Here is an 18278-nt window from a genome sequence, read left to right on the forward strand (position 1 = left end):
CCGTCTCTAATCCCCCTCCTCTATATTCTCCAGTCTCTTATCACCCACCTCTCTATTCTCCTCTCTTATCCCCCTCCTCTATATTATCCTGTCTCTTATCACCATCCTTTCAATTCTCCTCTCTTATCCCCCTCCTCTATATTATCCCGTCTCATATCCCCATCCTCTATATTATCCCGATTCTTATCCCCCTCGTCAATATTATTCTGTTTCTCCATCCCCATCCTCTATATTCTCCTGTCTCCATCCCCCCTCCTCTATATTCTCCTGTCTCTCCATCCCCCCTCCTCTATATTCTCCTGTCTCTCCATCCTCTCCCTTATATTATCCTGTCCTTCATCCCCCCTTCTCTATATTCTACGTTCACCCCCACACCCCCATCTCTATATTCTCTTCTCTTATCCCCCTCCTCTATATTCTCCCGTCTCTTACCCCTCTCCTCTATATTCTCCCGTCTCTTATCCACCTCCTCTACATTCTCCCGTATCTTATCCCCCTCCTCTATATTATCCCATCTCTTATCCCCATCCTCTATATTATCCCGTCTCTTATCCCCATCCTCTATATTCTCCCGTCTCTAATCCCCATCTTCAATATTCTCCCGTCTCTTATCCCCATCCTCAATATTCTCTTGTCTCTTATCCCCATCCCCAATATTCTCCTCTCTTATCCCCATCCTCTATATTCTCCTCTCTTATCCCCCTCCTCTATATTATCCTGTCTCTTATCACCATCCTCTCTATTCTCCTCTCTTATCCCTCTCCTCTATATTATCCCGTCTCTTATCCCCCTCCTCTATATTCTCCCGTCTCTTATCCCCATCCTCTATATTCTCCCGGCTATTATGCCCCTCATCTATATTCGCCTGTCTCTCCATCCCACCATCTCTATAATCTCCTCTCCATACCCCCCCCCCTCTCTATTCTCCTCTCTACATCCCCCCTCCTCTATATTCTCCCGTCTCTCCATCCAACCTAATCTATATTCTCCTGTTTCTCCATCCCCCCTCCTCTATATTCCAGTCTCCCCTACCCCTATATTCTCCTGTCTCTCCATCCCCCTCCTCTATATTCTCCTGTCTACCCATCCCGTTCCTCTATATTCTCCTGTCTACCCATCCCGTTCCTCTATATTATCCCGTCTCTTATCCCCATCCTCTATATTATCCCGTCTCTTATCCCCCTCCTCTATATTCTGTTTCTCCATCTCCTCCTCTATATTCTCCTGTCTCTCCAACCCGATTATCTATATTCTCCTGTCTCTCCATCCCCCCTACTATATATTCTCCTATCTCTATACCCCTCCTCTATATTCTGTTGTCTCTCCATCACCCTCCTCTATATTCTCCTGTCTCTCCATCCCCCCTCCTCTATATTCTCCAGTCTCTCCATCCCCCCTCCTCTATATTCTCCTGTCTCTCCATCCCCCTCCTCTATATTCTCCTGTCTCTCCATCCCTCCTCCTCAATATTCTCCTGACTCTCAATCCCCCTCTTCTATATTCTCCTGTTTCTCCATCCCCTCCTCTATATTCTCCTGTTTCTCCATCCCCCCTCCTCTATATTCTACTGTCTCTCCATTCCCCATCTCTATAATCTCCTCTCTCCATCCCCCCCTCCTCTAAATTCTCCTCTCTCCATCCCCCCTAATCTATATTCTGTCTCTCCATCCCACTCCTCTATATTCTCCTGTCTCTCCATGCCCCCTACTCTATATTCTCCTGTCTCTCCATCCCCCTCCTCTATAGCCTCCTGTCTCTCCACCCCCCTCCTCTATATTATCCTATCTCTCCAATCCCCTCCTCTATATTCTCCTGTCTCTCCACCCCCCCTCTTCTATATTCTCCTGTTTCTCCATCCCCCTCTTCCATATTCTCCTGTTTCTCCATCACCCCTCTTCTATATTCTCCTGTTTCTCCATCCCCCCTCCTCTATATTCTCCTGTTTCTCCATCCCCCCTCCTCTATATTCTCCTGTTTCTCCATCCCCCCTCCTCTATATTCTCCTGTCTCTATACCCCCCTCCTCTATATTCTCCTGTCTTTTCCCACTCCTCTATTATTTCTCTCTGCTTTATATTCAAGTGTTTTCCCCCATTCCCTATATTACCTCTCCTCTATATTATTCTGTCTCTCCATCCCCCTCCTCTATATTTTCCTGTCACTCCATCTCGCTCCTCTATATTCTTCGGTCTCTCCATCACCCCTCCTCTATATTATTCTGTCTCTCCATCCCCCCTCCTCTATATTCTCCTGTCTCTCCACCCCCCCTCCTCTATATTCTCCTGTTTCTCCATCCCCCCTCCTCTATATTCTCCTTTCTCTCCATCACCCCTCCTCTATATTATTCTGTCTCTCCATCCCCCCTCCCTCTATATTCTCCTGTCTCTCCATCCCCCCTCCTCTATATTCTCCTGTCTCTCCATCCCCCTCTTCTATATTGTCCTGTTTCTCCATCCCCCCTCCTCTATATTCTCCTGTTTCTCCATCCCCCCTACTCTATATTCTCCTGTCTCTCCATCGCCCCTCCTATATATTATTCTGTCTCTCCATCCCCCTCCTCTATATTCTCCTGTCTCTATACCCCCTCCTCTATATTCTCCTGTCTTTTCCGACTCCTCTATTATTACTCTCTGCTTTATATTCAAGTGTCTTCCCCCATTCCCTATATTACCTCTCCTCTATATTATTCTGTCTCTCCATCCCCCTCCTCTATATTATTCTGTCTCTCCAACCCCCTCCTCTATATTCTCCTGTCTCTCCATCTCGCTCCTCTATATTCTCCTTTCTCTCCATCCCGCTCCTCTATATTATTCTGTCTCTCCATACCCCCCTCCTCTATATTATTCTGTCTCTCCATACCCCATCTCTATAATCTCCTCTCTCCATCCCCCCTCCTCTAAATTCTCCTCTCTCCATCCCCCCTAATCTATATTCTGTCTCTCCATCCCACTCCTCTATATTCTCCTGTCTCTCCATCCCCCTTACTCTATATTCTCCTGTCTCTCCATCCTCTCCCTTATATTATCCTGTCCTTCATCCCCCCTTCTCTATATTCTACGTTCACCCCACACCCCCATCTCTATATTCTCTTCTCTTATCCCCCTCCTCTATATTCTCCCGTCTCTTACCCCTCTCCTCTATATTCTCCCGTCTCTTATCCACCTCCTCTACATTCTCCCGTATCTTATCCCCCTCCTCTATATTATCCCATCTCTTATCCCCATCCTCTATATTATCCCGTCTCTTATCCCCATCCTCTATATTCTCCCGTCTCTAATCCCCATCTTCAATATTCTCCCGTCTCTTATCCCCATCCTCAATATTCTCTTGTCTCTTATCCCCATCCCCAATATTCTCCTCTCTTATCCCCATCCTCTATATTCTCCTCTCTTATCCCCCTCCTCTATATTATCCTGTCTCTTATCACCATCCTCTCTATTCTCCTCTCTTATCCCTCTCCTCTATATTATCCCGTCTCTTATCCCCCTCCTCTATATTCTCCCGTCTCTTATCCCCATCCTCTATATTCTCCCGGCTATTATGCCCCTCATCTATATTCGCCTGTCTCTCCATCCCACCATCTCTATAATCTCCTCTCCATACCCCCCCCCTCTCTATTCTCCTCTCTACATCCCCCCTCCTCTATATTCTCCCGTCTCTCCATCCAACCTAATCTATATTCTCCTGTTTCTCCATCCCCCCTCCTCTATATTCCAGTCTCCCCTACCCCTATATTCTCCTGTCTCTCCATCCCCCTCCTCTATATTCTCCTGTCTACCCATCCCGTTCCTCTATATTCTCCTGTCTACCCATCCCGTTCCTCTATATTATCCCGTCTCTTATCCCCATCCTCTATATTATCCCGTCTCTTATCCCCCTCCTCCTCTATATTCTCCTGTCTCTCCAACCCGATTATCTATATTCTCCTGTCTCTCCATCCCCCCTACTATATATTCTCCTATCTCTATACCCCTCCTCTATATTCTGTTGTCTCTCCATCACCCTCCTCTATATTCTCCTGTCTCTCCATCCCCCCTCCTCTATATTCTCCAGTCTCTCCATCCCCCCTCCTCTATATTCTCCTGTCTCTCCATCCCCCTCCTCTATATTCTCCTGTCTCTCCATCCCTCCTCCTCAATATTCTCCTGACTCTCAATCCCCCTCTTCTATATTCTCCTGTTTCTCCATCCCCTCCTCTATATTCTCCTGTTTCTCCATCCCCCCTCCTCTATATTCTACTGTCTCTCCATTCCCCATCTCTATAATCTCCTCTCTCCATCCCCCCCTCCTCTAAATTCTCCTCTCTCCATCCCCCCTAATCTATATTCTGTCTCTCCATCCCACTCCTCTATATTCTCCTGTCTCTCCATGCCCCCTACTCTATATTCTCCTGTCTCTCCATCCCCCTCCTCTATAGCCTCCTGTCTCTCCACCCCCCTCCTCTATATTATCCTATCTCTCCAATCCCCTCCTCTATATTCTCCTGTCTCTCCACCCCCCCTCTTCTATATTCTCCTGTTTCTCCATCCCCCTCTTCCATATTCTCCTGTTTCTCCATCACCCCTCTTCTATATTCTCCTGTTTCTCCATCCCCCCTCCTCTATATTCTCCTGTTTCTCCATCCCCCCTCCTCTATATTCTCCTGTTTCTCCATCCCCCCTCCTCTATATTCTCCTGTCTCTATACCCCCCTCCTCTATATTCTCCTGTCTTTTCCCACTCCTCTATTATTTCTCTCTGCTTTATATTCAAGTGTTTTCCCCCATTCCCTATATTACCTCTCCTCTATATTATTCTGTCTCTCCATCCCCCTCCTCTATATTTTCCTGTCACTCCATCTCGCTCCTCTATATTCTTCGGTCTCTCCATCACCCCTCCTCTATATTATTCTGTCTCTCCATCCCCCCTCCTCTATATTCTCCTGTCTCTCCACCCCCCCTCCTCTATATTCTCCTGTTTCTCCATCCCCCCTCCTCTATATTATTCTGTCTCTCCATACCCCATCTCTATAATCTCCTCTCTCCATCCCCCCTCCTCTAAATTCTCCTCTCTCCATCCCCCCTAATCTATATTCTGTCTCTCCATCCCACTCCTCTATATTCTCCTGTCTCTCCATCCCCCTTACTCTATATTCTCCTGTCTCTCCATCCCCCATCTCTATAATCTCCTCTCTCCATCCCCCCTCCTCTCTCCATCCCCCCTAATCTATATTCTGTCTCTCCATCCCACTCCTCTATATTCTCCTATCTCTCCAACCCCCCTCCTCTAGATTCTCCTATCTCTCCAATCCCCTCCTCTATATTCTCCTGTCTCTCCACCCCCCCTCCTCTATATTCTCCTGTCTCTCCATCCCCCTCCTCTATAGCCTCCTGTCTCTCCATCCCCCCTCCTCTATATTCTCCTCGCTCCATCCCCCCTCCTCTATATTCTCCTGTCTCTCCATCCCCCCTCCCCTATATTCTCCTGTATTTCATCCCCCCTCCTCTATATTCTACTGTCTCTCCATTCCCCATCTCTATAATCTCCTCTCTCCATCCCCCCCTCCTCTAAATTCTCCTCTCTCCATCCCCCCTAATCTATATTCTGTCTCTCCATCCCACTCCTCTATATTCTCCTGTCTCTCCATGCCCCCTACTCTATATTCTCCAGTCTCTCCACCCCCCTCCTCTATATTCTCCTATCTCTCCAATCCCCTCCTCTATATTCTCCTGTCTCTCCACCCCCCCTCCTCTATATTCTCCTGTCTCTCCATCCCCCCTCCTCTATATTCTCCTGTCTCTCCATTCCCCCTCCCCTATATTCTCCTGTCTTTCATCCCCCCTCCTCTATATTCTACTGTCACTCCACCCCCCTCCTTTATATTCTCCTGTCTCTCCATCCCCATCTCTAAAATCTCCTCTCTCCATCCCCCCTAATCTATATTCTGTCTCTCCATCCCACTCCTCTATATTCTCCTGTCTCTCCATCCCCCCTCCTCTATAGCCTCCTGTCTCTCCATCCCCCCTCCTCTATATTCTCCTGTCTCTCCACCCCCCTCCTCTATATTCTCCTGTTTCTCCATCGCCCCTCCTCTATATTCTCCTTTCTCTCCATCACCCCTCCTCTATATTATTCTGTCTCTCCATCCCCCTTCCCTCTATATTCTCCTGTCTCTCCATCCCCCCTCCTCTATATTCTCCGGTCTCTCCATCCCCCTCCTCAATATTCTCCTGTCTCTCCATCCCCCTCTTCTATATTCTCCTGTCTCTCCATCCCCCTCTTCTATATTCTCCTGTTTCTCCATCCCCCTCTTCTATATTCTCCTGTTTCTCCATCCCCCCTCCTCTATATTCTCCTGTCTCTCCATCCCCCTCTTCTATATTCTCCTGTTTCTCCATCCCCCCTCATCTATATTCTCCCGTCTCTCCATCCAACCTAATCTATATTCTCCTGTTTCTCCATCCCCCCTCCTCTATATTCCAGTCTCCCCTACCCCTATATTCTCCTGTCTCTCCATCCCCCTCCTCTATATTCTCCTGTCTACCCATCCCGTTCCTCTATATTCTCCTGTCTCTTATCCCCATCCTCTATATTATCCCGTCTCTTATCCCCCTCCTCTATATTCTGTTTCTCCATCTCCTCCTCTATATTCTCCTGTCTCTCCAACCCCCCTACTATATATTCTCCTATCTCTATACCCCTCCTCTATATTCTGTTGTCTCTCCATCACCCTCCTCTATATTCTCCTGTCTCTCCATCCCCCCTCCTCTATATTCTCCAGTCTCTCCATCCCCCCTCCTCTATATTCTCCTGTCTCTCCATCCCCCTCCTCTATATTCTCCTGTCTCTCCATCCCTCCTCCTCTATATTCTCCTGTCTCTCAATCCCCCTCTTCTATATTCTCCTGTTTCACCATCCCCCCTCCTCTATATTCTCCTGTTTCTCCATCCCCCCTCCTCTATATTCTCCTGTTTCTCCATCCCCCATTCTCTATATTCTCCTGTCTCACCATCGCCCCTCCTATATATTATTCTGTCTCTCCATCCCCATCCTCTATATTCTCCTGTCTCTATACCCCCCTCCTCTATATTCTCCTGTCTTTTCCCACTCCTCTATTATTACTCTCTGCTTTATATTCAAGTGTTTTCCCCCATTCCCTATATTACCTCTCCTCTATATTATTCTGTCTCTCCATCCCCCCCTCTATATTATTCTGTCTCTCCAACCCCCTCCTCTATATTATTCTGTCTCTCCAACCCCCTCCTCTATATTCTCCTGTCTCTCCATCTCGCTCCTCTATATTCTCCGGTCTCTCCATCACCCCTCCTCTATATTACTCTGTCTCTCCATCCCCCCTCCTCTATATTCTCCTGTCTCTCCACCCCCCCTCCTCTATATTCTCCTGTTTCTCCATCCCCCCTCCTCTATATTCTCCTTTCTCTCCATCACCCCTCCTCTATATTATTCTGTCTCTCCATCCCCCCTCCCTCTATATTCTCCTGTCTCTCCATCCCCCCTCCTCTATATTCTCCGGTCTCTCCATCCCCCTCCTCTATATTCTCCTGTCTCTCCATCCCCCTCTTCTATATTCTCGTTTCTCCATCCCCCTCTTCTATATTCTCCTGTTTCTCCATCCCCCCTCCTCTATATTCTCCTGTCTCTCCATCCCCCTCCTCTATATTCTCCTGTCTCTCCATCCCCCTCTTCTATATTCTCCTGTTTCTCCATCCCCCTCTTCTATATTCTCCTGTTTCTCCATCCCCCTCTTCTATATTCTCCTGTTTCTCCATCCCCCCTCCTCTATATTCTCCTGTTTCTCCATCCCCCCTCCTCTATATTCTCCTGTTTCTCCATCTCCCCTCCTCTATATTCTCCTGTCTCTATACCCCCCTCCTCTATATTCTCCTGTCTTTTCCCACTCCTCTATTATTTCTCTCTGCTTTATATTCAAGTGTTTTCCCCTATTCCCTATATTACCTCTCCTCTATATTATTCCGTCTCTCCATCCCCCTCCTCTATATTCTCCTGTCTCTCCAACTCGCTCCTCTATATTCTCCGGTCTCTCCATCACCCCTCCTCTATATTATTCTGTCTCTCCATCCCCCCTCCTCTATATTCTCCTGTCTCTCCACCCCCCCTCCTCTATATTCTCCTGTTTCTCCATCCCCCCTCCTCTATATTCTCCTTTCTCTCCATCACCCCTCCTCTATATTGTTCTGTCTCTCCATCCCCCCTCCCTCTATATTCTCCTGTCTCTCCATCCCCCCTCCTCTATATTCTCCTGTCTCTCCATCCCCCTCCTCTATATTCTCCTGTCTTTCCATCCCCCTCTTCTATATTCTCCTGTTTCTCCATCCCCCCTCCTCTATATTCTCCTGTTTCTCCATCCCCCCTACTCTATATTCTCCTGTCTCTCCATCGCCCCTCCTATATATTATTCTGTCTCTCCATCCCCCTCCTCTATATTCTCCTGTCTCTATACCCCCTCCTCTATATTCTCCTGTCTCTATACCCCCTCCTCTATATTCTCCTGTCTTTTCCGACTCCTCTATTATTACTCTCTGCTTTATATTCAATTGTCTTCCCCCATTCCCTCTCCTCTATATTATTCTGTCTCTCCATCCCCTTCCTCTATATTATTCTGTCTCTCCAACCCCCTCCTCTATATTCTCCTGTCTCTCCATCTCGCTCCTCTATATTCTCCTTTCTCTCCATCCCACTTCTCTATATTATTCTGTCTCTCCATACCCCCCTCCTCTATATTATTCTGTCTCTCCATCCCCCATCTCTATAATCTCCTCTCTCCATCCCCCCTCCTCTAAATTCTCCTCTCTCCATCCCCCTAATCTATATTCTGTCTCTCCATCCCACTCCTCTATATTCTCCTGTCTCTCCATCCCCCCTACTCTATATTCTCCTGTCTCTCCATCCCCCCTCCTCTAGATTCTCCTATCTCTCCAATCCCCTCCTCTATATTCTCCTGTCTCTCCACCCCCCCTCCTCTATATTCTCCTGTCTCTCCATCCCCCTCCTCTATAGCCTCCTGTCTCTCCATCCCCCTCCTCTATATTCTCCTCGCTCCATCCCCCCTCCTCTATATTCTCCTGTCTCTCCATCCCCCCTCCCCTAAATTCTCCTGTATTTCATCCCCCCTCCTCTATATTCTACTGTCTCTCCATTCCCCATCTCTATAATCTCCTCTCTCCATCCCCCTTCCTCTAAATTCTCCTCTCTCCATCCCCCCTAATCTATATTCTGTCTCTCCATCCCACTCCTCTATATTCTCCTGTCTCTCCATGCCCCCTACTCTATATTCTCCTGTCTCTCCATCCCCCTCCTCTATAGCCTCCTGTCTCTCCACCCCCCTCCTCTATATTCTCCTATCTCTCCAATCCCCTCCTCTATATTCTCCTGTCTCTCCACCCCCCTCCTCTATATTCTCCTGTCTCTCCATCCCCCCTCCTCTATATTCTCCTGTCTCTCCATCCCCCCTCCTCTATATTCTCCTGTCTCTCCATTCCCCCTCCCCTATATTCTCCTGTCTTTCATCCCCCCTCCTCTATATTCTACTGTCACTCCACCCCCCTCCTTTATATTCTCCTGTCTCTCCATCCCCATCTCTAAAATCTCCTCTCTCCATCCCCCCCTCCTCTAAATTCTCCTCTCTCCATCCCCCCTAATCTATATTCTGTCTCTCCATCCCACTCCTCTATATTCTCCTGTCTCTCCATCCCCCCTCCTCTATAGCCTCCTGTCTCTCCATCCCCCTCCTCCATATTCTCCTATCTCTCCAACCCCCTCCTCTACATTCTCCTGTCTCTCCATCCCCCCTCCTCTATATTCTCCTGTCTCTCCATCCCCCCTCCTCTATATTCTCCTGTCTCTCCATCCCCCCTCCTCTATATTCTCCTGTCTCTCCATCCCCCCCCCCTATATTCTCCTGTCTTTCATCCCCCCTCCTCCATATTCTACGTTCACTCCACCCCCCATCTCTATATTCTCCTCTCTTATCCCCCTCCTCTATATTCTCCTCTCTTATCCCCATCCTCTATATTCTCCCGTCTCTTATCCCCCTCCTCTATATTCTCCTCTCTTATCCCCCTACTCTATATTCTCCTCTCTTATCCCCATCCTCTATATTCTCCCGTCTCTTATCCCCATCCTCTATATTCTCCCGTCTTTTATCCCCATCCTCTATATTCTCCCGTCTCTTATCCCCCTCCTCTATATTATCCCGTCTCTTATCCCCATCCTCTATATTCTCCGTCTCTTATCCCCCTCCTCTATATTCTCCTCTCTTATCCCCCTCCTCTATATTATCCCGTCTCTTATCCCCATCCTCTCTATTCTCCTCTCTTATCCCCATCCTCTATATTCTCCCGTCTCTCTTATCCCCATCTTCTATATTATCGTCTCTTATCCCCCTCCTCTATATTCTCCTCTCTTATCCTCATCCTCTATATTATCCCGTCTCTTATCCCCATCCTCTATATTCTCCTCTCTTATCCCCCTCCTCTATATTCTCCCGTCTCTTATCCCCATCCTCTATATTCTCCTCTCTTATCCCCGTCCTCTATATTATCCCGTCTCTTATCCCCCTCCTCTATATTCTCCCGTCTCTTATCCCCCTCCTCTATATTCTCCCGTCTCTTATCCCCATCCTCTATATTATCCCGTCTCTTATCCCCATCCTCTATATTCTCCTCTCTTATCCCCATCCTCTATATTCTCCTCTCCTACCCCCTCCTCTATTCTCCTCTCTTATCCCCATCCTCTATATTCTCCTCTCTTATCTCCATCCTCTCTATTCTCCTCTCTTATCCCCCTCATCTATATTCTCCCGTCTCTTATCCCCATCCTCTATATTCTCCTCTCCTACCCCCTCCTCTATTCTCCTCTCTTATCCCCCTCCTCTATAATCTCTTCTCTTATCCCCCTCCTCTATATTCTCCCGGCTCTTATCCCCATCCTCTATATTCTCCCGGCTCTTATCCCCCTCCTCTATATTCTCCTCTTATCCCCATCCTCTATATTCTCCCATCTCCTATCCCCCTCCTCTATATTATCCCGTCTCTTATCCCCATCCTCTATATTATCCCCCTCCTCTATATTATCCCTTCTCTTATCCCCCTCCTCTATATTCTACTCTCTTATCCCCCTCCTCGATATTATCCCTTCTCTTATCCCCCTCCTCTATATTATCCCATCTCTTATCCCCATCCTCTATATTATCCCTTCTCTTATCCCCCTCCTCTATATTCTCCTCTCTTATCCCCCTCCTCGATATTATCCCTTCTCTTACCCCCCTCCTCTATATTATCCCGTCTCTTATCCCATCCTCTATATTCTCCTCTCTTATCCCATCCTCTATATTCTCCTCTCTTATCCCCATCCTCTATATTCTCCTCTCTTATCCCCATCCTCTATATTCTCCCATCTCTTATCCCCATCCTCTATATTCTCTCGGCTCTTATCCCCCTCCTCTATATTATCCGTCTCTTATCCCCATCCTCTATATTATCCCGTCTCTTATCCCCATCCTCTATATTCTCCCATCTCTTATCCCCATCCTTTATATTCTCCCGTCTCTTATCACCCTCCTCTATATTCTCCCGTCTCTTATCCCCATCCTCTCTATTCTCCTCTCTTATCCCTTATAATATATTATAACCTTTCTATAATCACTCCCCTTTCCTATATCTCCACCTCCCCTATATTAGTCCCCCCTCTATAGTAAACGGTTATCACCCTCCTTATTCCTCTGCTCCTTTATATGCCCCCCACTTTTCCTCTGTATTCTCTTTTTCTTCCCCTCTGTATCTCCACCATTCCTCCCAAATACCCCCATTCTCCTCTACATCACTCCCATTCCTCCTCTATACCCCCTCCTCCCCTATATCACATCCACTCATCCCATATACCCCCATTCTGCTCTACATCACTCCCATTCCTCCTCTATACCCCCTCCTCCCCTATATCACATCCACTCATCCCATATACCCCCATTCTCCTCTACATCACTCCCATTCCTCCTCTATACCCCCTCCTCCCCTATATCACATCCACTCATCCCATATACCCCCATTCTCCTCTACATCACTCCCATTCCTCCTCTATACCCCCTCCTCCCCTATATCACATCCACTCATCCCATATACCCCCATTCTGCTCTACATCACTCCCATTCCTCCTCTATACCCCCTCCTCCCCTATATCACATCCACTCATCCCATATACCCCCATTCTCCTCTTTATCACCCTCCTCTCCCCTATATCACCCTCACTCCTCCTCTGTATCCCCCATTCCCCTCTATATCACCCCCACTTTTCCTCTGTATCTCCATATCCACCCATCTTACCATCTCCTCCGTTATATCCCCCCTCTATAGCTCCCCATATTACCAGCTCCTCCGTTATATATCCCCCCCATATTACCAGCTCCTCCTTTCCCCCCTCTATTGCCCTATACATTATCACCCCCTCCCTGCATACAATACAATGCCTCCAGCTCCCCGGCTGTGCGGCCTAGGATCCTCGGGCTCACCTGAGTGCTGTGTCCGGGTGTCGGGCTCTCACTGCGGCAGACACCGGCCACACACAAACAATGACTCTGATTGGGCGAGAGCCAAACGTCTTAGTTCCGCCCACCGGCGCAAGACTGGCTACCGATTGGTAGGCAGTGGCGGGGAACCGGCGGAAGTGGGAGGAGTTATAGTAGAAACCAATAAATGCAGCATACGGGACATGCGCATCAATGACAGACGTGACAGTTGTCCTATGTGATGAGGTCTGGACGGTCCTAACACGCTTCTCCTGATAGGCTGTGCACACTGACTGATAGCACCACTGAGCAATCAGCTCTGGAAGAAAAATACGTAGGCAGTACCAGACCGGATTGGCTGATCCCTGCAGGGGGTGGTATTGAAATAACGATGGACACTTGCATCTACCAATAAGAAGAAAGCGCTTGGTATTAGCTGTCACATTCATTCTGCCTTTCCCTGTGTGTGTGCTTGTAGTGACTGACACTAGTGACAAACTACACCTCCCCCCTCCTACCCTCACCACAGCCCCCCTTCTGCCCTCACCCACCTCACCACAGCCCCCCTTCTGCCCTCACCCACCCTTCTGCCCTCACCCACCTCACCACAGCCCCCCCTCCTCCCCTCACTACAGTCCCCTTCTACACCCAACCCACCTCACCAAAGCCCCCCTCCTCCCCTCACCCACCTCACCACAGCCCCCCTTCTCCCCTCACCCACCTCACCACAGCCCCCCTTCTGCCCTCACCCACCTCACCACAGCCCCCCCTCCTCCCCTCACTACAGTCCCCTTCTACACCCAACCCACCTCACCAAAGCCCCCCTCACCCACCTCACCACAGCCCCCCCCTTCTCCCCTCACCCACCTCACCACAGCCCCCCCCACTATCCTCACCCACCTCACTAGTCCCCTTCTACTCCCAATGCACCTTACCACAGTCTCTTCCTACCCTAGTCCCTCTCCCACCTCACCACAGCCCCCCTGCTACCCTCACCCACCTCACTACAGTCCCCTTCGACTCCCAACACACCTTACCACAGCCCCCTTCACTTACCCACCTCACCAAAGCCCCCCTACTACCCTCACCCACCTTACCACAGCCCCCCCCTTCTCCCCTCACCCACCTTACCACAGCCCCCCCCCTCTCCCCTCACCCACCTTACCACAGCCCCCCTTACTACCCTCACCCACCTCACCACAGCCCCCCTTACTACCCTCACCCACCTCACCACAGCCCCCCTTACTACCCTCACCACAGCCCCCCTTACTACCCTCACCCACCTCACCACAGCCCCCCTTCCTACCCTCACCCACCTCACCACAGCCCCCCTTCCTACCCTCACCCACCTCACCACAGCCCCCCTTCCTACCCTCACCCACCTCACTACAGTCCCCTTCTACTCCCAATGCACCTTACCAGTCTCTTCCTACCCTAGTCCCTCTCCCACCTCACCACAGCCCCCCTGCGACCCTCACCCACCTCACTACAGTCCCCCTTCTACTCCCAACACACCTTACCACAGCCCCCTTCCCTTACCCAGCACAGCACCCACCTACCTACCCTCACCCACTACCCCTTTTGCCAACCCACAGCTCCCTCCTACCCCCTATACTTAGGCTTGCCACCTCATCCCTTTAATTCGGGACACATAAGAACTGCACAGATTCTGTGACCGGCTGACTTCCAGCCTCCATTTCACCTGGTTTTAATCAGTCACAGAACCTGTGTAAATTCACGTCTCCCGAATTAAAGGGATGATCTGCCAAGTCTACTTATACCCCTTCTGCCAACCCACCACACCGGAGCCCCATCTACCCCCAACTCGCATCCCATCCCTGCCCCCTATACCCCCACCCACTTCACCACTACCTTTTGCCAACCCACCTCACCAATGCCACCTTCCATCTCACCTTTGCCCAAATACCTGCCCCACCACATCTCTAACCCTTCTGCTCACCAATGCCTCCCCAACACCACCCACCATACTACACAGACCCCTCCACCCCCCTCACCACTGCCTTCTCCACCCCAACCATACACCACTGCCTCCTCTACCCCCTCTCACTTCACCACTGCCCCTTCCTTCCTATCACATTCAACCCCCCACTTCTCCTGTCACACAAACGCATCCTTCATTAACCCAGTCACACCCCCCCTCCGTACCATACTGCTTTCCTGCCTCACCATAACTTCCGCCCTCTACTACCACAGTAAGACTCCACCACCATCGTATAACTGCCCCTTCTGCTACTTTAATCTCACTTCACACCCCCCCTCTCACTTTAATTGTGCCCCCACTGCCCCAGTCACACTCTCCCGCCACTGTTGCCCAGACATGCTATTTATACAACTTACTTAATCGATAATGTAATAAAAGCCAGGACATGTGACAATGTGGAATTGGGACTTGGAAGACCTGTAAGAGGAAATCACACTCCAGCTCTACAGCCAATGTGTTCCTCATACATACTCCTATTACAACTATTGCAATGTATATGACAATGGTAAATTAAAAATAAAAAGGTGTTTAATCTTAATAGTGTGAGTGGCTGGTTCTCCTATGCAGGAAATAGGAAAAGGAAATGGTCATTTAGTTTCATATTAAAATTGGCACACCTTGTAATACAGTAACTGGAGAAAGTGTATTAGCTATAGTGGGTGCAGGGCATGCCATTGCTAGGAGCCTAGAGCCTTAGGGCGCCCCAGGCCCAGGTTATATACTATTGTTGCATACTAAGCAATTGGGTCCGATCCGTCGCCCAGGCTGAATGGGGTAACATTTCATTTTCAATGAGAGGGGTGTGTAGTGGATGTCATAATGGAAACTGGGTACTGAAATGTGGCATCATCTAACCTGGGCACTGTACTATGGTATGCTATGAAGTGGTGGGCACTATAATGTTACATAATCTGTACTGGGCACTGTACTATGGTATAATATGAACTGGAGGGCGCTATGTTGTTACATAATCTGTACTGGGCACTGTACGATGGTATAATATGAACTGGAGGGCGCTATAAATGTTACATAATTTGAACTGGGCATTGTACTATGGTATAGTATGAAGTGGAGGCACTATAGTGTGGCATAAAATGAACTAGGCACTGTACTATGGTATAATATGAACTGGATGCACTATAATGTTACATAATCTGTACTGGGCACTGTACTATGGTATAATATGAAGTGGAGGCACTATAGTGTGGCATAAATGTACTGGGCACTGTACTATGGTATAATATGAAGAGGAGGCACTATAGTATTACATAATCTGTACTGGGCCCTGTACTATGGTATATGAACTGGAGGGCACTATAATTTTACATAATCTGTACTGGGCCCTGTACTATGGTATAATATGAACTGGAGGGCACTATAATTTTACATAATCTGAACTGGGCGCTGTACTATGGTATAGTATGAAGTGGAGGCACTATAGTGTGGCATAAAATTAACTGGGCCCTGTACTATGGTATAATATGTAGTGGAGGCACTATAGTGTGGCATAAAATGAACTGGGCCATGTACTATGGTATAATATGAAGTGGAGGCACTATAGTGTGGCATAAATGAACTGGGCTCCTGTACTATGGTATAATATGAAGTGGAGGCACTATAGTGTGGCATAAATGAACTGGGCACTGTATTATGGTATAATATGAAGTGGAGGCACTATAGTGTTACATAATGTGAACTGGGCACTGTACTATGGTATAATATGAACTGGAGGCACTATAGTGTGGCATAAATGAACTGGGCACTGTACTATTGGTATAATATTTAGTGGAGGCACTATAGTGTGGCATAAATGTACTGGGCACTGTACTATGGTATAACATGAAGTGGAGGCACTATAGTGTGGCATTAATGAATTGCATATATACCTGTTCCTCATTCTTCTGGCTATGAATGGCTTTCGTCCAGGCAACATCTATGCAGATTAAAAAAAAAAAATAACTAAAGGGAAAACAAAACAAAAGGAAACAAAAAGTTTGGGGTCTATCCCAATAAGAACAAGGGGCACCTGTTTTTGCAATAACCGCTGGCAATTCGCCAGGACAGTGCCACCCTACTTCAGGCAAATTAATATGTTACACCTGGCCCCTTCCCCAGGACAACAGACCAAGAGACATGTAATCTTCTGATCAAAGGACACACCCTTCATCCATCCCACTCCGACACAGTGCCGACACCAGAAGTGAACGAAGCAAATTCTTTATTTTCATCACCCCCCTCCCCAAACACATAGAAAGCTTCAAATCTATGAAACACCCCCCAAATATACACTGAGCACTATGGGTGACGGCCATGAGGTAGGGACATTTCGGGGACACCCACGGTAGAGCATTCTCTCTCTCTGTACATTTATGATTGAAATCTGCAAAAAAAATAGATGACAACGAGAATACAAAAAGTATAATCTATGTGTTGATGGTGGGTAATAAACAAAAAATACCTTAAAAAAAAAAAGGTTATAAAAGTTGCTACTAGTGAGGTCTTATCCCACGGACTTGTGTAAACCAGATTATAGCTGCACCAGACTGGCTAGCTGAGTGACTGCTCCAGGATATAAAGTATAACATAAGGGTGTCCCGAGCTGACCCCAACTCACTCTATAGAACACTGTACGGTAAATCACAATAACCCCACCAAGGGTCCTTTACGCTTACAGCTCAGCACGCGGAGAAAAATCCCACAGACATTAAATAAATTAAAGGATAATATACATACATATCTGTTAATACTGACAAATTAAAAAACACGGAGCTAATTTGACCCCCGTTCTTCAGGCAGCTCAAAAGGTATGTAATATAAGATTACAAAAACAAACATGAAACACCGAACCGCGCTGGCGAACGGCGAGATGGACAGATTGGTTCACATTGACTAGGGAAAATAGACAAGCTTTGGCAGTGGACAACGAGGGACGGAGAGGGGAGATGACGAGCGCTGCCGGGGGGCGAAGGCGGCAGCGGCTGTAACTATGGAAGACTGATGCTCAGCTTGAAAAATAGGAAACTCCTGTGTCGGGTTCGTGTTTTACATCATTGAGGTGGTTTAAAGAGCGGTAAAGACGGAGGGGAGGTTTGCAGTCTCTCCTGACGACTCTCACAGATCACGCCATTCTTTAATCAACAAACCTCCTTTGGCATCTGTGATCCACCCGTTCTTCCACAAACAGAAGACCGACTCGGGCATAACGGCAAGGGTAACGTAAAACATTACAATAAAAAAAAAGAAAATATATGGTAAAACGATTAAAAAGCCTCAGGATTAAAGTGTATGGATGTCCTGTTCCATGGTAACATGTTCCGGTCGGCATGCAGGAAGCACTGGCTTATGGGTAGTGGATCTCCAGCCCTCGGGGAGCGTCAAGAGTCTTCCTACTAGCACATGTAGATCCCATGTATGTCCATCCTGGCATACTGAGCTGAGACCCTAACAAAATGACAACACTGCAGTCTGATCCTCCCGTTAGATTGGGCTGGTCAGGGATTAGGGTAGAGGGCGTCCCGGTCCCAAATTAGGACGGAGATCCCTCTACATATTGCACTTTCCAAATAGCTAGCATCACAGTGAAGCCCTAGCATTCCAGGGTTGCTCCGAAGGTCTTGCGGCAGTCCAATGCTTTGGGGCTGGGGAGGTGGGCCCGCCTTTTGCGCAATTCTTCTCTCCCCAATGAGCTCCCCAGCTTCTTACATGCCGCCTTATACTTGCTGTCGAATGCAGCTGTGGGAGGGATGAAAACGACACTG

At 48.2% G+C, this 18278-nt stretch overlaps 2 protein-coding genes across 3 annotated transcripts in view; both read right to left on the minus strand.

Moving 5' to 3' along the window:
- GATAD2B (GATA zinc finger domain containing 2B) overlaps positions 1-12628 on the minus strand; it is a 148343-nt gene extending 135715 nt beyond the window's left edge. Inside the window, exon 1 of the mRNA XM_088458517.1 lies at positions 12522-12628. The gene's annotated coding sequence lies outside the window, so the exon portion shown is untranslated. The remainder of the gene's footprint in view (positions 1-12521) is intronic.
- Positions 12629-16954: 4326 nt separating this feature from the next.
- The window catches only part of DENND4B (DENN domain containing 4B), a 34804-nt gene continuing 33480 nt past the window's right edge, over positions 16955-18278 (minus strand). For both annotated transcript variants that reach the window (XM_088458521.1, XM_088458520.1), the window contains exon 28: positions 16955-18252. In XM_088458521.1, coding sequence (XP_088314647.1) covers positions 18107-18252 — 146 coding nt within the window. In that variant the 3' untranslated portion in view covers positions 16955-18106. The remainder of the gene's footprint in view (positions 18253-18278) is intronic.

The sequence above is a fragment of the Taudactylus pleione genome, unplaced genomic scaffold, assembly GCF_031769625.1.
Source record: "Taudactylus pleione unplaced genomic scaffold, aTauple2 ptg000841l, whole genome shotgun sequence".
NCBI lineage: Eukaryota > Metazoa > Chordata > Amphibia > Anura > Myobatrachidae > Taudactylus > Taudactylus pleione.